This window comes from Myotis myotis, unplaced genomic scaffold, assembly GCF_014108235.1.
Source record: "Myotis myotis isolate mMyoMyo1 unplaced genomic scaffold, mMyoMyo1.p scaffold_m19_p_1, whole genome shotgun sequence".
NCBI lineage: Eukaryota > Metazoa > Chordata > Mammalia > Chiroptera > Vespertilionidae > Myotis > Myotis myotis.
The window spans coordinates 11,106,817-11,123,810 of record NW_023416313.1 but is presented as its reverse complement, the minus strand read 5'-3'; the positions used below and the strand labels follow the sequence as shown (position 1 = coordinate 11,123,810).

General features: G+C 43.5%; 1 protein-coding gene across 2 annotated transcripts in view; it reads right to left on the bottom strand.

The window, feature by feature from the left end:
- Window positions 1-2,058: 2,058 nt before the first annotated feature.
- SLIT2 (slit guidance ligand 2) overlaps window positions 2,059-16,994 on the bottom strand; it is a 361,217-nt gene continuing 346,281 nt past the window's right edge. For both annotated transcript variants that reach the window (XM_036330006.1, XM_036330014.1), the window contains one exon: window positions 2,059-2,501. In XM_036330006.1, coding sequence (XP_036185899.1) covers window positions 2,453-2,501 — 49 coding nt within the window. In that variant the 3' untranslated portion in view covers window positions 2,059-2,452. The remainder of the gene's footprint in view (window positions 2,502-16,994) is intronic.

Below are 16,994 nucleotides of genomic sequence, written 5' to 3'. Positions count from 1 at the left end.
AGACCCTATCCCCAAATACAGTCATATTCTGAGCTGCTGGGGGTTAGGACTTTGACATACGAATTCTGAGTGGGCACAATTCAGCTCGTCACAGGGTGACGGAGGAGGTAGGTATGGACTTCAGAGCTGGACCAATATGGGTTCAGAGCTCAGCTCACACCACGTGATCTCAGGGAGCCACCTCCACGCTCTGGCCTCAGTTATGTCCATTTTGAAGGAGGGTGAATGAGACTTTGCAAGGCAGGTGCTGCACTTAGAGCCAGCGCTTGGCACAGAGCAGCTGGCTGACACATGGCAGCTGCTACGCCACTGCTCATGCTCAGTGTCACCAGCATAGCCATGATGCTTCTCAGATGGCACATCCTCTCCCACGGCCTCCTTGCTAAGTTTCCGGTAACTGGAGAAGCCTCACAGAAGTGCTGGCCCAGCAGATCCCACCCTGTTATCAGGATGGTTGGGGACAATGACAAGTTTTCTGGTCTCCCTTTTGTCTCGGTTCCGGAGACGGATCCTACACTTTGTGAACCTCTCCTTGACTGTTACTGGAAGAAAGGAAAAAAGAGAAAGAGCTGTGGTCTTTGCCTTCCAGTAATAGAATGGAGTCTGTTGCCTTGGGGTTTGGCAGAAAGAGGTGCTGGTGGCAACATGACAGGGTCGCGCCCTCCTGCCCACGGTTGTTGTTCCCACTGAGTGCCCCCCTCCCAGGACAGACTGGGGCCATGGGGGCCCACAATACAGCCTGTCACCAGGCAGCCCTGGGAAACACAAATCGCATTTTGGAATAAAACAAACAAACATCAGCCTTTGAATACTCTCACGCCCAAGGTCATTAAGTGTCACCCGCAGGGCCTGTGGGACCCCAGGAAAACATCAACCCCGTAGGCAGTCCTTTGATCTCACACCTTCTTTGGAACGATTTAATCAATTAACCATGAAGTCCCTCCACTTCGTTTATGCAGACCTATCTATAAAACGACTTTGGTCTGGCTGACACTTTACTGCATCCGAGATCAAAGATGGAAGCAAATACCATATTCAGCCAGAATAATTCTAAGGCTTTTCCCCAGCACACTCCTCCCCCAGCTCTTAGAAGCACTTTTCTCTCAAAGACAAAAAAGGGGCTGGGGGTGGGTTTGGATGTTGATGGACACAAAGAAAGCTTCCTGGGGATTTAAGGAGCCCATCAGGATAAGAGGCGCGGTGGTGGCCAGCTGAGGCTGGCGGGCTAAACGCAGCTGGAACAAAGTCCATCTTAAAAGTTGAAACTGTGGGTGGGAGAAAAAGAATAAAAGGCACTCTCTGAAGGCATTCTGAGAGTAGCCCCCTGTTTCGGAAATCAGGACATCACCGTGAGATTAATTAGATCTCCGAGAGCAGGCAGCACATCTCCTGGACTCAGGATCGCAGTCTAACCTAATCGCCTGCTATTAGTGATCTGTCATCTTCAGGAATAAGACTCCTTCCCAGGCATGTGTGCTTTGGTGAGTGGAGGTGGGAATAGAAGGATGGTTCCCACCATCCTGCCACTAAAGGAAGAGTTGAAAATGAGCATTTGTAGGGAGCCTACTGTGTCTGGGGCCAGTGCTGGGAACTTAACGTATTATCTCAACACTCACCGTCACAATAGCCCTGCTAAGGCACAGTAGACTATCCACGTTCTCAGAGGACGAACCCAAGTCTCTAGGCTGTTCAAAGGCTTGTTCAGCGTCTGCCAGAGGCTGCAGAACCCCAGGTCTTTAATAACATGAACTTATCATCACTCACTTGTGTAATTTTTCACCCAAGGGCTCCATCGTGTGAAAGATTTGTTCCACCATACACCCCAACGTAATTTATTTCCTTGATTTCTAGTTCAGACATCTATAACTGCTGATCATAGCGTTTGGTCAGCATGAGCTAACCAGTGTTAGGACCCCACGCTCATACACTCCCAATCAAAACAGAGGAAAGTGCAGACTCATCGCAGGAAAATAAATTACACCGCTCTAAACGATTGAAATTAATCATTACTCTTTATTAAGCGCCTCTCCTATGCCAGTTACGGTCCTGGGCACCTCACTCACCTGTCATTAATCCTTCCCAGGATTAAAATGTGAAACAGACATTACTCTCCCCAACCCACAGACATGGAACCCAGGCTCAATCAGGGGAAAGGCTTCCCCAGTCTCCCTTTGCTAGTAACTGGATTTTGAAAGTCAAGTCTCTCTCCCCTGGCTTCTGATCTTGACTAATTATCTTGTCAGAACACTGGTTGAGAATCCAGACTGGGGGAGTGTTGATGTAGGAACTACTACTATAGCATTAAAGAGTGATCTTCTCAAAAGGTTCTTCCAGAAGAGTTCTCTAAGGTGCAGAGACTCACCGAATCATGCTGGTCGAGGCCTTGACCTGGAGGTGAACACCCAGTGGCTTTTCAGCACACGAAGCTCTGTGAATCCAGCACCAACACACTTCATGGGCTGTTAAGTTTCATTCCGAACTCATATTGGAAGTATTTCCTGCTGCGGTTCCCAATAGAGAAAGATAAGGGTTATTTAGAAACTTTTCAAATCACTGGCTCTAACTACTGTCAAACTTAGCAGAGGAAAAATTACAAAAGAACAAAGGAAAAGGGGTTTTCAGTCCAATTCCAAGAAAAGTCAAGAAACTGGAGATAGAAGTAGAGTCTCTCTGGGTGGAGCTGAACCACCATCATCATGGGAAGCAAAGTGGAAAGTTTGGGGTGAAAGCCACATGTGACCATGGAACACGAGACGTGCTGGTTTCAATTTCTTAGAGGGTCGCGCATTAATTAACACATTAAATAAAATCTTTATTGTGGGTTCATTTTATATTTATGTGAGACACTGCATTCACCTTTTTGAAAACTATACTATAGAGGTAATGGAAGGTCGATGATGAATTTATCAGAAATGTTTCTCCTTGGAAACACACATCACCCTTAACTCTGGACCATTTTAACAAATGCATACAACATTCTGAAGTCAACACAGGCAGCAAAAGGGACTTGAAGTGAATCCCAAATACCACATTATCTAATTGAGCCAGCACTTGAATAGGCATGAAGTGATAATTATCATTCTTCCTTTTTTTTTTTTTTTTTTTTAAAGCAGAAGAGTCCTATACACATATGAAGCCTCTATAAAGGGAACTAGAAGAAAAATGAGTTGCCCTCACTTAAGGTAGGGAGGGTGGGCTGGAGCCCAAGTTCTCAGCCTCTTCCTCACCCGACCTCTACACCCTCTGCCAGTCCATGGCCACAGTTGGAAAATTACTGGCCTGTATCAACTTGTGGGTGCCCAGTACCTCCTACCTACTCGGGCTCCAAAACTGCATCTACTTGTCCCTGTGTTCTCAGATCAGCCCCTTTATTGTCCTTTAATGCATTTACCATATACCTTAAAAGTCTACTACAGGAGAAACATTGAACTAAATCTTTTTGGCAATACAAACAGAAGTCCAATATAAACCCACCTCCACTACATTGAGCCTCTAGTACAGCGGTTCTCAACCTGTGGGTCGCGACCCCTTTCACAGGGCTCGCCTAAGACCATCAGAAAACACATATATAATTACATATTGTTTTTGTGATTAATCACTATGCTTTAATTATGTTCAATTTGTAACAATGAAATTGGGGTCACCACAACATGCGGAACTGTATTAAGGGGTCGCGGCATTAGGAAGGTTGAGAACCACTGCTCTAGTAGGAGAGAGGATATCATGCATTAATAATAGCAACTCAAAGTAGAAAGTAGTTGGCTACTTTTCAGGCTAAGAAGGCAGATGATAAAGGTATTACCATTATAATTAGCTAGTTATTAATATAGGAAGGAGCAAAGGGAAGGCCAGACCTTATAAGCATGGCTATCTGGGTAGCTTCACCAGGAATCTGCAATTTCACACTCCCCAGGAAACTACCAGTCCACTCCCTACAGATCCCTGGGGGAAGGGACTGGGCAAAGGGGGAGAGAGGCACATGTGCATTAAGTTAGGATGATATAAGGAAGGTACCTGCCTGTCAGTCTAGTCTGGAACAAAGATCATTGGCTAGAGGGGGTGGAGTTAATGCAAGCCCAGAAGAATTTGTGAATACATAATTTCAAGACAAAGAAATTCTTGCTCTCTTGTTCCTCTGGTTTTGCTCCAGCTTTCTTGCACTTGTCCATGTTCCCTACATAGCCATGTGGCCCTAGAGGCCATGGCCATGCGGACTCCAACAGGCACTGGACTACAGCTGGGAACAAACTAAGCTAGCCTGTTACTGGATTGAACAGTGCAAATATGGAATGGAATCTCTGGGCAATGGCTTTAATCCTAGCTCTGCTAAGGACACAGCTGGATAGAGTGGGATGGAAGGAGAGGGGACTTTGGAAGTTCAGGGGTTTAATTCCACACATATAAATGCTACTCATTCTCCCATGTCTCAGGAAATTCCTTTTCTTGTGACATTGTTTGCCCACTTCCACTGATGGGGACATAGAGGGCCCAGCACTGATAACAAGGACATGTCTGAGTCTCTGTGTCTCTGACATGGGAAAGTAACACAATCTGAAATATAATCATAAAATAAAAATCACTACTTAACAAAAACTTATTTGGGTCCCAGGAACCGTTTCAAGCATGTCAGGTGTTTTAATCAATAACTTCACAAGGACCTGGATGGCAGCTGACATCTTTTGCTTCAGTTTTCAAATGAGAAAAATGAAGTGCAGAGAGCTTGAATAACTTGCCTAAGGTCACAATTTCTGCATTGCCAATTGGGGTTACCAGCTAAGATCTTGGTTCTTCTCCTTGACTCAGAATAGCTTTTAAGGTCAACAAAAATGAAAGTAAAGCAAAGTGAGACTTATTGAAGATACACTCCCAGTGAGGATGGGCCAGTTGAGAGAGACAATGGACTGGAACTCCTGGGTTCTATGATTTAAATGAGGGATTTTCTGGGTAGAGAATTTCATTCGCATTCAGGTATGATTGACAGGAAAGGATTATATATAACTACTAGAGGCCCAGTGCATGACATTTGTGCACTCAGAGGAGGAGATACCTCAGCCTGGCCTGCACCCTTTAGCAGTCTAGGAACCCTTAGGGGATGACTCAGGCGGAGCGGGCCTAAGCTGCAGTCGTACAACCTTAGCACTTCCATGGAGGTGGGAAAGGCTCCCACCACCACCACTGTGCTTGCCAGCTGTAAGCCTGGCTTGTGGCTGAGCAGCGTGTCCCCTGTGGGAGTGCACCGACCACCAGTGGGCAACTCCTGCATTGAGCGTCTGCCCCCTGGTGGTCAGTGTGCGTCATAGAAACTGGTCATTTCGCTGTTGGGTTGATTTGCATATTACCCTTTTATTATATAGGATATGTCTTCTATGCATGCCCTTACCCATAATGCATACAGAAAACCCAAGGTGGGGGGTGGGATGGAGTGGGGTGAGGTGGGGTAGAGTAGGGTGTCAAAACCACAGTGTAAATTTTATCATAATTACTCCAGGGCCCTAAATTAGGCCACATTGAGGTCATGTCATTTTTTTTCTGAGCTTGCTCCAAGAGTTGGCTGGTTCCAAATCTGCACAGGGGTGGTGTGCTGGCTGCTGAGCTGCCCATAGAGAGGCGGTATGAAGGCAATGTTGGTCTGACCCCTGTCAGGACCCCAAAGCAGGCCCCACCCCAGCCACTCATGTCTAACTTCCTACTAACAGCTGGGATTTGAACCCTGGCTAGGTAGCTTTTGACCTGCTCCACAATCTCATTTGTTACCAAGGAAATAATCCTTTGATTAAATTTCCATTTTTCATCAAACATATTGACTCCTACAATCCCCTAAATACTTTTAACAGCTATCACAGGCCATGCATTGAGCACATCACAGAGAAGACTCCCTTGCCTGTACAGAACTTTGTGGTATGGAATAGGAGAGAGACAACCACACTTTCAGTATCACAACTAACAGTATCACAAGTACTGAAAGGGCGAGGACTACGCCCTCTATCTTACCCTGGGTCCTCCATTTTTGGGCAGAGCCATGTGCTAGGCAAGGCTTCTTCCCGGAAGCCCAAGCCTCTGCTAGCCACACCCAGGATTTCTCTGGACTAACCAATGATAATCAAGGGAAGTGCACCCCATCACTATGACCACATCCTGTGTAATGAGACACCGACTTGCGCCTGGCCAATCGGCGGGGCCCACAGTCCCCTCTCCTGCCCTTACTCCACCCCCCTATAAAACTCCTCTTCACACCGGGCTAGGTCTCTCTCTGCCACCTGCTGCTGTGTCAGGAAGGAGGGTAGGGGAGCCAGACCCAGGTTTGAAATAAAGGACTCTTTGCTTTTGCATCGGACACGGCTGGCTCCCTCGCGTGGTCTGTTGGGGATCTTGAAATCTGGGCATAACAGTACTACAATAAGAGTAACCAAGAATAAGAAATGGCCAATTTTTATATCCATAGTGGTCTACAGTTTACAGGGTTTTCACATGCAATATCCATTTTATATTCACATACAAAATAATAAGTGAGGTAGAGACAATGAGATGGAGAAAAATATATTCAACACAATTCCTCTCTTGGTTTTCATTTTGTGAAGGAAAGAGACATTTAGAAGATGAGCCAAAGGGCCTAGGTGTGGAGGAAACAGTTTGGTTCCCCTCTTGAAAGAGAGCAAGAGAGAGAGAGGGAGGCCAGGAGGAGGAAGAGAGAAAAGGTAGAAACCCTGGGGGAGGGGTGTGGGAGATAACTAAAGGCCAGTTCTATAATGTAACTTCCCGGTGAGCCTGGTGAGACCTCCATATCTGTTGTCAAGTGTCCCTTCAACAGGTTATCCAACCACCTACTCACTCCAGTTTCCAATCACATGGAAAATTTGTGCTGATATAGAACAGGCCCATTAGCAAAATAAATAAATAAATAAATAAATAAATAAATAAATAAATAAATAAAAAATCACTGCTTACATTTTACTGTTTTCCTTCTTATCTGAATTTTCTGTTGAAGAATAGAATTCAAATAAGCAAATTTAAAGATCTAATTGATTTATTAAGCAATTCACGAATCTGGCAGCATCCAATCCAACAACGAAAAGGATGCACTCAAGGGCTGTATAAAATAGAAGGGTTTTATAGGAAAAAGGTGAAGCAAGGGCACTATTAAGGATAGAAAAGAGAGGTTTATTTTTAGGCCAGGACATCTTTTTGGAGGGAAGGGAAGGACAAGGGCTTTTATCATGCGGATTGCCTCTTCTATCTACGGGGAAATGGAGAGGGCCCAAGGACACAATATCTCATTGGTGTTGACCAGAAAATTCCAGACTGGTTGATTAAGATTATATTTCTGGGAGAGGTGGAAATAGCAATTAGGTCAAAAATTAAATCTAGGCTTGGTATCATGGGCTTTAATACAGGTGACACCATTTATGGGTTTCTCTTTAACAATTCGAATGGTATAGTTCACAATTAGGAGAATACTGCTTATGCTATTCTGTTGCCTGTTTTTCTCAGTTAATATGTTCTGAGCATTTCCCCAAATGTCTTAGTATCACCTGAATATTTGCTCCCTCAGAATAAACACGACAGCTTCCCTTGATATACCTTGGCCTTTCACAAAGCATCTTTAATATAGTAGGCAGTTGACAGACATGAGCAGAGTAGGAGCTATAAGCCAGGTAAGGAACAATTGTAGGGTGGGTCCTCACCCCAGGGTGACCTTTCCTCCCCTAGCATATTGCTGGTCATGCAGTTCAACCCTCCCCTGACCTTTCCTCCCCTGGCATGACACTAGTTATGCTCTTTTAGAGGAGGAACAGGGGGCCAGAGAATAGCCTCATATGACTCCCCTGCATGTCTACTCCTTTAAGTATTAAGCCTTCCATACAATGAGGTTCTGACCAGCATCAATAATCTTAGGAACAAAGCATGGGGTCTGTTGACCACAGAAACAGAGATTTGGTCAATAATATATAGGCCTCAGTTGTGTTTCAGCTCCAGGCTCAGAAAAGAAGCAAGAGGCAAAGCCATGGCTAACATTTGGACCGGATGCAGTGACTAATGACCCTTACCTTGGAGCTGACCAATCCATGAAGACCACAACTCTGAGGGGACACACCTGGAAAGCTGATAAATATTTTATTGAGATCCTCCTCTAAGACTTCCCCTAAAATCCCTGGCTTTAAAACCCTTAGGAAGAAGGACCCAGAGCATTCTTCCTCTCTCTGGAGCATGCCCATGCCTTTCCCTCTCTCCTTCCCCCAGACACATTCTCTTTGCCTCTCTTTGTTCTAAGTTCCAAGGGCCCTTCTTGGCCTTTGTAACTAGTTTCCTAAGCCCACGCAGCCCAGCTGGCTCACTTTTTCTACCTCTGACTTTGTAAACAAACTTTCTCCTGTAATTTGATTTGCTTGGCTCTAAATTCTTTCCCAGCCAAACTCAAGAACTGGGATTGCTGAACCAAGGTCTGGTAACATTCTGGTGTTGCTTTGCCACTAACATCCTTACTTGGTTTCCTCACTGAACTTCAGGACAACCTCTTTGACTTGGGAGGGACAGCTATTCTTACCTAGTCTAACCGGTGAAATCTCAGCCTGTGGTATTGCTGTCTTGGCATCCATTGTTTGGCCAAACAACCTTCAGGGACCCTAAATTGATAGTAGCCATCTCATGGAAGTGCATATGCTAAATAATAGCCTGCATAGTTATAGCCAAGTTCCTGATATGACTTCCCCAACAGTCTTCGTGAACAACAGTTTCCCCTATCTCAGGGCCTTTTTGGTTTGAATTGACCAAACTAGACTTAGCACAGAAATCTCAAATCATTTTACCCAAAGACCCTAATAAAGGCATGTGCCTCAGGCCTTACCTCTCTCTCAGCCAGAACCCGGCCTTGACCTCCCCGTTGACCTCTTGAGGAACACCATTTACTTCCTCCAGGACCTATGAGTAATAAAACTTCTTGATTTCAATTTCCCTTTGGTCTATTGTTAAATTCTGCTCACCATCCACCCTGTGTTCCACTTAACACATGTTAATTTAATGAAGCATTAACACCTGTCCAGGTTAAACAACTTGCTAAAGCAGTGGTTGGCAACCTTGGCTGCACATTAGAATCACCTGGGAATCTTTTTAAAATCCTGATTTCTGGGCCTCATCCTCTGGAAATTCTGTTTCTTTGTTACTAATGTTGTGGCCCCACCCCATAACAAAGAAACAGAATTTCCAGCGGGTGAGGCCCAGAAATCAGGATTTTAAAAAGATTCCCAGGTGATTCTCATGCGCAGCCAAGGCTGAGAAGCACTGTGCTAAAGGGTAATAGAAGGTCAATAAGAAATAACAAGCAAGCTCAGGTTATCCCATCAATTTGCTTGAAAACCTGGTTATGAGAGTGACTATGCAGGATACATATCGAGAGTCTACGCAAAATCTACAGCTCACTATAGTCACACAAAATACACAGATAATTCCAGCCCTGGTTCAAGGTTGTAAAAAAAACATCGTGCCTGGACACTTATTAAAAGTGGCAAGAAAGACTTTATGCAAGACTATTGCAATAGGGAAGAGAGACTGAACTCAACCCTGAATATAATTAGAAAATGTAGTGATTTACAGGCAATGGGCAGGGTGAGGGACTAGATGGAAAATTACCAAGAAAAGCTTTGGTAGGCATTAACTAGTGGGAGGATAAGAACTTAGAGACCAAGAGTGAGGTTAGAGAAGCTCTATTGGCTGTCAAGGGTGGGAGGGATTCTTGATACACTGACTTAGTAAGAATCTTTGCTAAAATCGAGCTCAGCAGGCAAAGGACAAGACCTAGTCAGGGAGAGGACTCCAAGGAGCCTGATGAAAGCTTGGCTAAGACAGGCGTCCTTGCCATGACCACTGCCATGAGGTTCAAGTAGCCCCTGGACTCCCCTTGTTTCTCTACAACTGAGATTGTGACTTTTTTTTCTTTCCTTTTCCATATCCCTTTGTCTGTCTTGGGAACTAAGACGTTTGCAACCTGGAGTGATCACTTCCTTTGGCAGCTGCTCTGTTTGTCCTGGGCTGGTCCAAGGCCAGGGAGAAGAAGAGTGGGGGTGGGGATGGTTGATGGTGGCGTGGGAGAGGGGAGGATTAGCTGGGAATTTATCCATGTGGTGTAAATTTTCTTTTTCTTTTTCTGGGAAAACACTTCCTGAGTTCTAAATGTCAGGGAATTTACTCCACAGAGCCGAAAACTGCTTCCATGGTCCCAGGATAACTTCTTAATGAGAATACAGAGTCTGTGCAGCCATTTGTAGAAACTTTTCCTGTACACAGTCTTATTATATTTGCATGCATATTTATACAAAGTCATAGCCCCAGAGAGAAAACTGCTACTGTCTGTAGGTTGAGAGACCCTGATAGTGAGGGTAATTGTAAAAGTTACTACTCTGGCCTCGTTTGGGGATCATTACTGTGACTTTAAAATTCAAGATATATCATTTTCCCAGAAAAGGCAGCCTGAATGCAGACACAAAGTCTTTGGGTGATTAATGATTAGAGTCCCTTAAGAGCGAGCTCTGGAGGAGCCAGACAAATGGAATTAAAACGTTGCATGTTACTTAACATTCCCTCAGGTGGCTCAGAAACTCCCTGCATGTGGGTCATTTGTTATATCCTCCTAAATGTCAGCTACATTTCCAGCTATCTAAAAGTTTAGTGAGAATCTTGATTGAGGTAGGGTTGCTTTTTTCTTCCACTCAAATGATGATTGCCTTTAAGATTCGTGTTCCGTTATTTCCATGGCCTTTGTTTCTGAACAGGAAAATAACAAGATATGAATACATATCCAAAAGAATGCTGTAAGAACGAGTCTCCTAGTGCAGGGCCTGGCACACAGTAGGCCCTCAATAATAGTAAGCATTGTTATCAGTATTATATGCCATGAGCATTTGGTGTTTTGATCTGTCCAGAATCGAGTTCTTATGATTGAATCCAATTCCTGTAATTCTCTTATGAACACCTCTGATTTTTTTTTTTTTTTTTTGGAGGAGGGGTGTAGAGGGCTTCAGATCATGCCAAGAAGATTGTACCTTAGCAAATAATAATAATAATAATAACTAATTATTTACCAGCTGCCAAACAATGATCTAGCACTTTTCATGGCCGGTCTCATTTGCTATCCACAATGACCCCCTGAAGGGTGCACTGGTGAAGGTAAAGAAAGGTGCTGTTACAAAGGGCTCCAGAATAGAATGACTTGAAAACCACAGAAACGAATTGATTCTGTAATAGTTCTGAGGCAAGGGGTCCTGGCTGGCTGGCTCCGCTCTGCTCTACGTGGCCGTTCAGCAACCCAGTTCCTTCCCAATGGGTTCCTCAGTCATTCTTTCTTTAACCTTCCCCAGCTCTCTGTCCATGTTGTGGTTATGGTACTTACCACTTTATAGGGCAATTATTTGATCATGTGACCATGTCTTGAATGTGACTATTAGTTTTTTCCAGAACAGAGAGTAACAGCGTCCCTATATTGTATTGCAATTATCTAGCACAGGGGTCAGCAAACCATGGCCTGTGGGCCTAATTTGGCTTGATGCCTGCTTTTATATGGCCTGTGAGCTAAGAATGGCTTTGACATTTTTAAATGTTTGAAAAAAATCAAAAGAAGAATAGTATTTCATGACACATGAATATGAAAATTTTATAAAATATAAAATTCAGTGTCTATAAATGAAGTTTACAGATTACCCGTGGCAGAGTTGAGTGGTTGCAAAAGAGACCATATGGCCACAAGGCTAAAAATATTTACTACCTTGCTATTTACAGGAAAAATTTGCAGACCCCTGATCTAGCACATTGACATTTTTTTTTTGAGCAAATTATGCTGGTATTGACTTCAAGGGCAGGAAAAGTCTTGGCTTGGAGAAGAAAGGAGGCGAAAATCCCTCACAATATTGTGATAAATAACTTCACCTTTTGGATGCCCTGTAGTTGGTGGCATTAGTGGGATCTCTCCTGAGGAACAGGAAACACTGTACTAAGACCTGGGTCTGGCTCCTTTTTCCCCAGAAAGAAAGATTAGCTTTATTCTGTCACCATCTCCATGTTAATCCAGAAGAACAGGGACACTGTGCCTCATCCCTGAATGCTAGCTGCCCAGGGAAGAAAACACAGCTCTCCTGGGTGGAGCTGAAGGGAAGGGGGCATGAAGAGCAAGGCTGTTGCAGGGGGAGCGAGGGAGGACCAGAAAGGAGTTCAATAGCGTCTCTTAGATCGAGTATTTGGGAGAGCTTACACTTTTAGTTATATCAAATCTGTTTTTAAGAATATTCAGTGACTTCATATCTGATGCTGAATACATTTTTTTAAATAAATCTTTATTGTTCAGATTATTACAGTTGTTCCTCTTTTTCCCCCATAGCTCCCCTCCACCTGGTTTCCACCCCACCTCCTGCCCTTACCGCCCCCACTGTCCTTGTCCATAGATGTATGATTTTTGTCCAGTCTCTTCCCACACCCCCCACACTCCCTTCCCCCCCAGAGAATTGTCAGTCCACTCCCTTTCTACGCTCCTGATTCTATTCTATTGAATACATTTTTAAATTCTGTCCCTTACAAGATGCTTCATGATCAAGCAGGCAGCCCCAGTTTCCATTTGCAGTGCCAGTTAATGCCATGTCTCCCCTCTGGGTGCAATAGCCCCATTCATCCTTTCTGGTTCTCCAACACACTTCTCACCACAGGCCTCTGCGGGCTGATTCGCTTTCTTCCGACAACGCGTTTCTTTATTGGTGGAGCTCCTTATCCTATATGAGGTGTTGCTCAAAGATCACCTCCACACTGAAATCTTTTCTGACCAACTTACATCAAAATAGGCTCCTTCCTGTTGTTATTTTCTATTTCAAGAGCCCTCACAACTTATTACATTTTTAATTATATAATTATTTGTTGGTTTACTTGATTTCTTGGCTTCCCAACTAGAACATAAGTCCCACAGGGCAGAGGCCACCTCTCTTTTGTTCAGCATATTCTACCCAGCACCTAGCACGTGCAATCATTCAAAATGTATTAAACAGCTAAATTTGGGGATGCGAAGGTCCATAGATATTGAGTAGCACACAGTCTACCAGGAAGACTAGTATTTGAGAGTTTAGAACAAGAAAAGCACTTGGATTAAGTAGTAATCGTCTGGCGCTATATGTTTTATGGAAGATATCAGACATAGATTTCTTTTCTTTAGAGTTTGGCCCAGAGTTAGTCGCTGGCCAGTGCTTCCTTTGGCATTTTCCATGCAAATGACTAACTCTTGTTGTAGACACTGTGTATGGGAGTCATGCTTTCAGATTGCCCCAGTCACCCTCACCTCTAGCTTCATTCCCTTGTGTAGTCTCCTTCTAGGCTGGGTCAGAGCTGAGCCTGTCTTGAAGACTCTAGGAGTGATAGTGTGTGCTGTGTTGTGATCACAGCTGTGAAGGGAATTGCTATACGACAACTCTTAATTTTCAGACTATTTTATTGGTACATTCAGATGTTAATTCTCTAAAATATGGAGGCATTTAGAAGAAAGGGGAAAGAAAGGGAAATAAAGTTAAATGAGGAGACAGAGATATAGGGATCCTATTTCACTTTCTGCATTGTAAGATCACCATGCTTTTCCTGCCAAATGATACGAGACATTTCTAATCAAACAGAGCATTGTGCATGTCATTCAATGTGTTCCTGCTAATTTCACAGCTCCAAACAGGAGCTGACAGGCATCAGAAGAGAAAAATGGCAGCTAACGTAGGAATAATAGAAACGAGAAAATCAATGTGGAGATGTAATTGAAAGTAAGAACTGGTGATGGAGGTAATTGAATGGTAATATTGTGAGCAGAAACCAAGTAGGATCCAATAACTGCAAGACTTGGCAGTTTACCGATACTTCCCTTCCTGGGATATGCACGCCTCTGAGATTGTGGACAGAGAGGTTATCGGGCACGCTCATTCAAAGAGACTCTCAGTTCTAGTTTATTTCCATGTTGCTGTTGTTGTTTTCATTACAAAGGATGCGATGACACCTGGAATGGCTGTGCAACTAGGGCATGTTTGATCCCGTCTTTGTGACGATCTCAGCAATAGAATGAATTGCTTCCTGTCCTCACTCCGAGGCACACCTGACCTGAACGGTGACCTGGAATTCTGCAGCTGCCTCAGAAAGCTCATTCCACCTCTCCAGCCTCAGTTCCTGGAAGCGAATCCCACTGAAAAGCGCTATTTATTTTCCTTTACCAAATGAGAGATAAAAGAAGATTTTAACGTGTTTTTATTGGGAAAATGAGTGCTCTTAATGGGCATTTTTCTTACAAAGCCAAAATAAGTCCGCGTGAGAAACATTTCTCCAGCATGACTGCATGCGGCCCTTCACAGCCTCTGCCTATCCATTCCGGGAATCAATACTGCATTAAGGTTGGAGTCGGAGGAGGTGGATTGTGTGACCTTGGGCGAGTCACTTAATCTCTCTGCCACAGTCGGTGTGAACAAACTGAAAATAATTCCAGCCGCTTCAAGGAAGGAGAGTAAGATTAATGGTAGCAAGACTTTTAGACAATTGTCTCTGTGGCAGTTTCTTCCACTCCCTTTTTTGTGTGTGTATGTGTGCTTTTTTTCAATGTTTGATTTTCTTTAGACTCTAAATTCAACCACCCACATATTGACACAAAGACAAAGCTACTTCCAAACGCAGGATGGCAATGCCTGCACTCGGCTGAATTTTATATCTCTGCACACAGGGAGCACTCCTAAGGGTCCTCCATTTCCCCTTTGTGGGAGGAAGAGGAAGACAAAAGAGAAATCCATTTGGAAAAGAATTCTTGCCCACATGTTATTCTCTTCACCTCATTGGGGTGATCTGGTGGCTTCTCACTCTCCGGCATCCTCTTCCCTCAACCCCACTGTGTCTGGGCCCTACATTTTGTCTCCCTTTGTTCCACTAGCCCATGTCATTGATGACACAGTTTGGTCTTGCTCTTCCAGATTCCTCTATTCCTTCTAGGACATCCCTCTAGTGTTTGCCCCATACCTTCAAGGCTCTGACTATAGGGGATTAACCAATTCTACTGACTCACTGAATGAGAGCCTAGTGACCTCACCAACTCTTCCAGTTGCCATCCTGACTCTCCTATTCCTTAGCTTTTATACTTTTTGTGAGGGTAGTTTTCTCTCACCACCTCTACCCCTCACCCATGACTATCCAGCTACTTCTTCATGACTCTATTCAAATTGTTCTTTCTTCACCTCCATTCTGAGATCACTCCATTCCAGAAATGTGAGCATCAACTAAAGTTGAGTCTTAATCCTCTGATCATGTTCATTCAATTGTGTCTTTAAATATATTTTATTGATTTTTTACAGAGAGGAAGGGAGAGAGATAGAAAGTTAGAAACATCGATGAGAGAAACATCGATCAGCTGCCTCCTGCACACTCCCTACTGGGGATGTGCCTGCAACCAACGTACATGCCCTTGACCAGAACCAAACCTGGGACCCTTGAGTTCGCAGGCCGACGCTCTATCCACTGAGCCAAACTGGTTAGGGCTCAATTGTGTCTTTAAATTAACTCACCCATTTTCTTGGCTTCAAGTACCACTTCTATATGGGTGAATCTTACATCTATGGTTTTAGATAGCTCCTCCCACAATTTGTTTTAAAATATTCTTTCCTATCATTTGTCAATCCAAAAGCATACATGGAAGGCTTGAGAAGGTTGCATTAGGAGGGATTTGGAATACCATACTAAAGAGTTTGAATTTTTATCCTACAGAGAGTTGATTGAAGATATTTAATTAAAGATATTAAATACATGATCTAGATAAATTTATCATTTTTCATTCAACAGTTGGTTGGAGGATGGGTTGAGGTCAGAAAGCTGGGCTTCCCTGATTAGGAACTCTGGTTCTCAAGCTGTTTCCAGCCTTATGCAGTCACCATACTGCAACCAAATCTTCAATTCTTGTGCATCAGAAAAGCAGAAGCAAATAGTCAAGCTCAAAATAAGGAGTAAGGCTTGATTTCCCCTTCTTCCCTGCCAAATATATCCAATGTCATCGTGAATTATTAATTCTTCCACTGTCACAGTACAGTCTGTGTTGTCACTTCAAATTCATTTGCCATATTTTTCCCTTTTCAATCCTGGCCCTTACCTTTTTTTAGACTTAAGAAATAGTCACCTGATCAATTCATTTTAAATTCTGCAGCCATCTAAACATTCCATACTGTAGGTCTGGAGAAACCGTTCCCCTATTCAGATAATCTTAGTAGACTTATAGGCCGACCAAGAACTCTGAACTACTTAGCCCTCACCCTAAATATAACCTGTATCATCTCCACCACATGCTTTTGCTCAAATCATTTCATTAGCTCAATAGTGAGTCAATACAATGTAACTGTTCTTTGATTTTCTGTATTGACCCACTACTTCCCTCTTTCCATCATTCTAGGCATGCATTGCTATCATGGCTCTTCTAGGCTCAATCCACATCTCCAGTAGTTTATTTATAGACTACATCTCTTGAGATTCAGAGAAATACTATTGCTCTTCCCTAGTATTTCTTGTAGTTTGGTATCATTGATGAGACCGGAACATCCTAGTAGATGAAGAAAGATTTTACCTTGCCAGTTGGAGGCACAGCTTTCTAATATCCTCACACAGCTGCACCTTAATGCACAGGTATTTGATGTTTTCCTTTTGACCCACTTCCTGAGCCTCTGGCCTTGGAATCCAGAGAAAGGAATGCACTTCAGTTTCAAAGCACTTGTTGGCCAGCAGTTACTTATTTCAATCCAGCCTCATCGGCATTTGAGTTCATGAAAATTCCTCTAAATTCAAGATGTATTATTCTTATTTTTTAGTGCTATTGTAAGGGTTTATATTTTCTGTTTCTTCAGAGGTATTTAATTTGGCAGTTGGGGAACTGCATTAAACACAACTAACTAGTTGCTATTTTAAAATGGAAATCCATTTTTTGTTGACATTTTAAAAGTTCACTGCAAACAGATGCTCAAAAGAAAAACGTG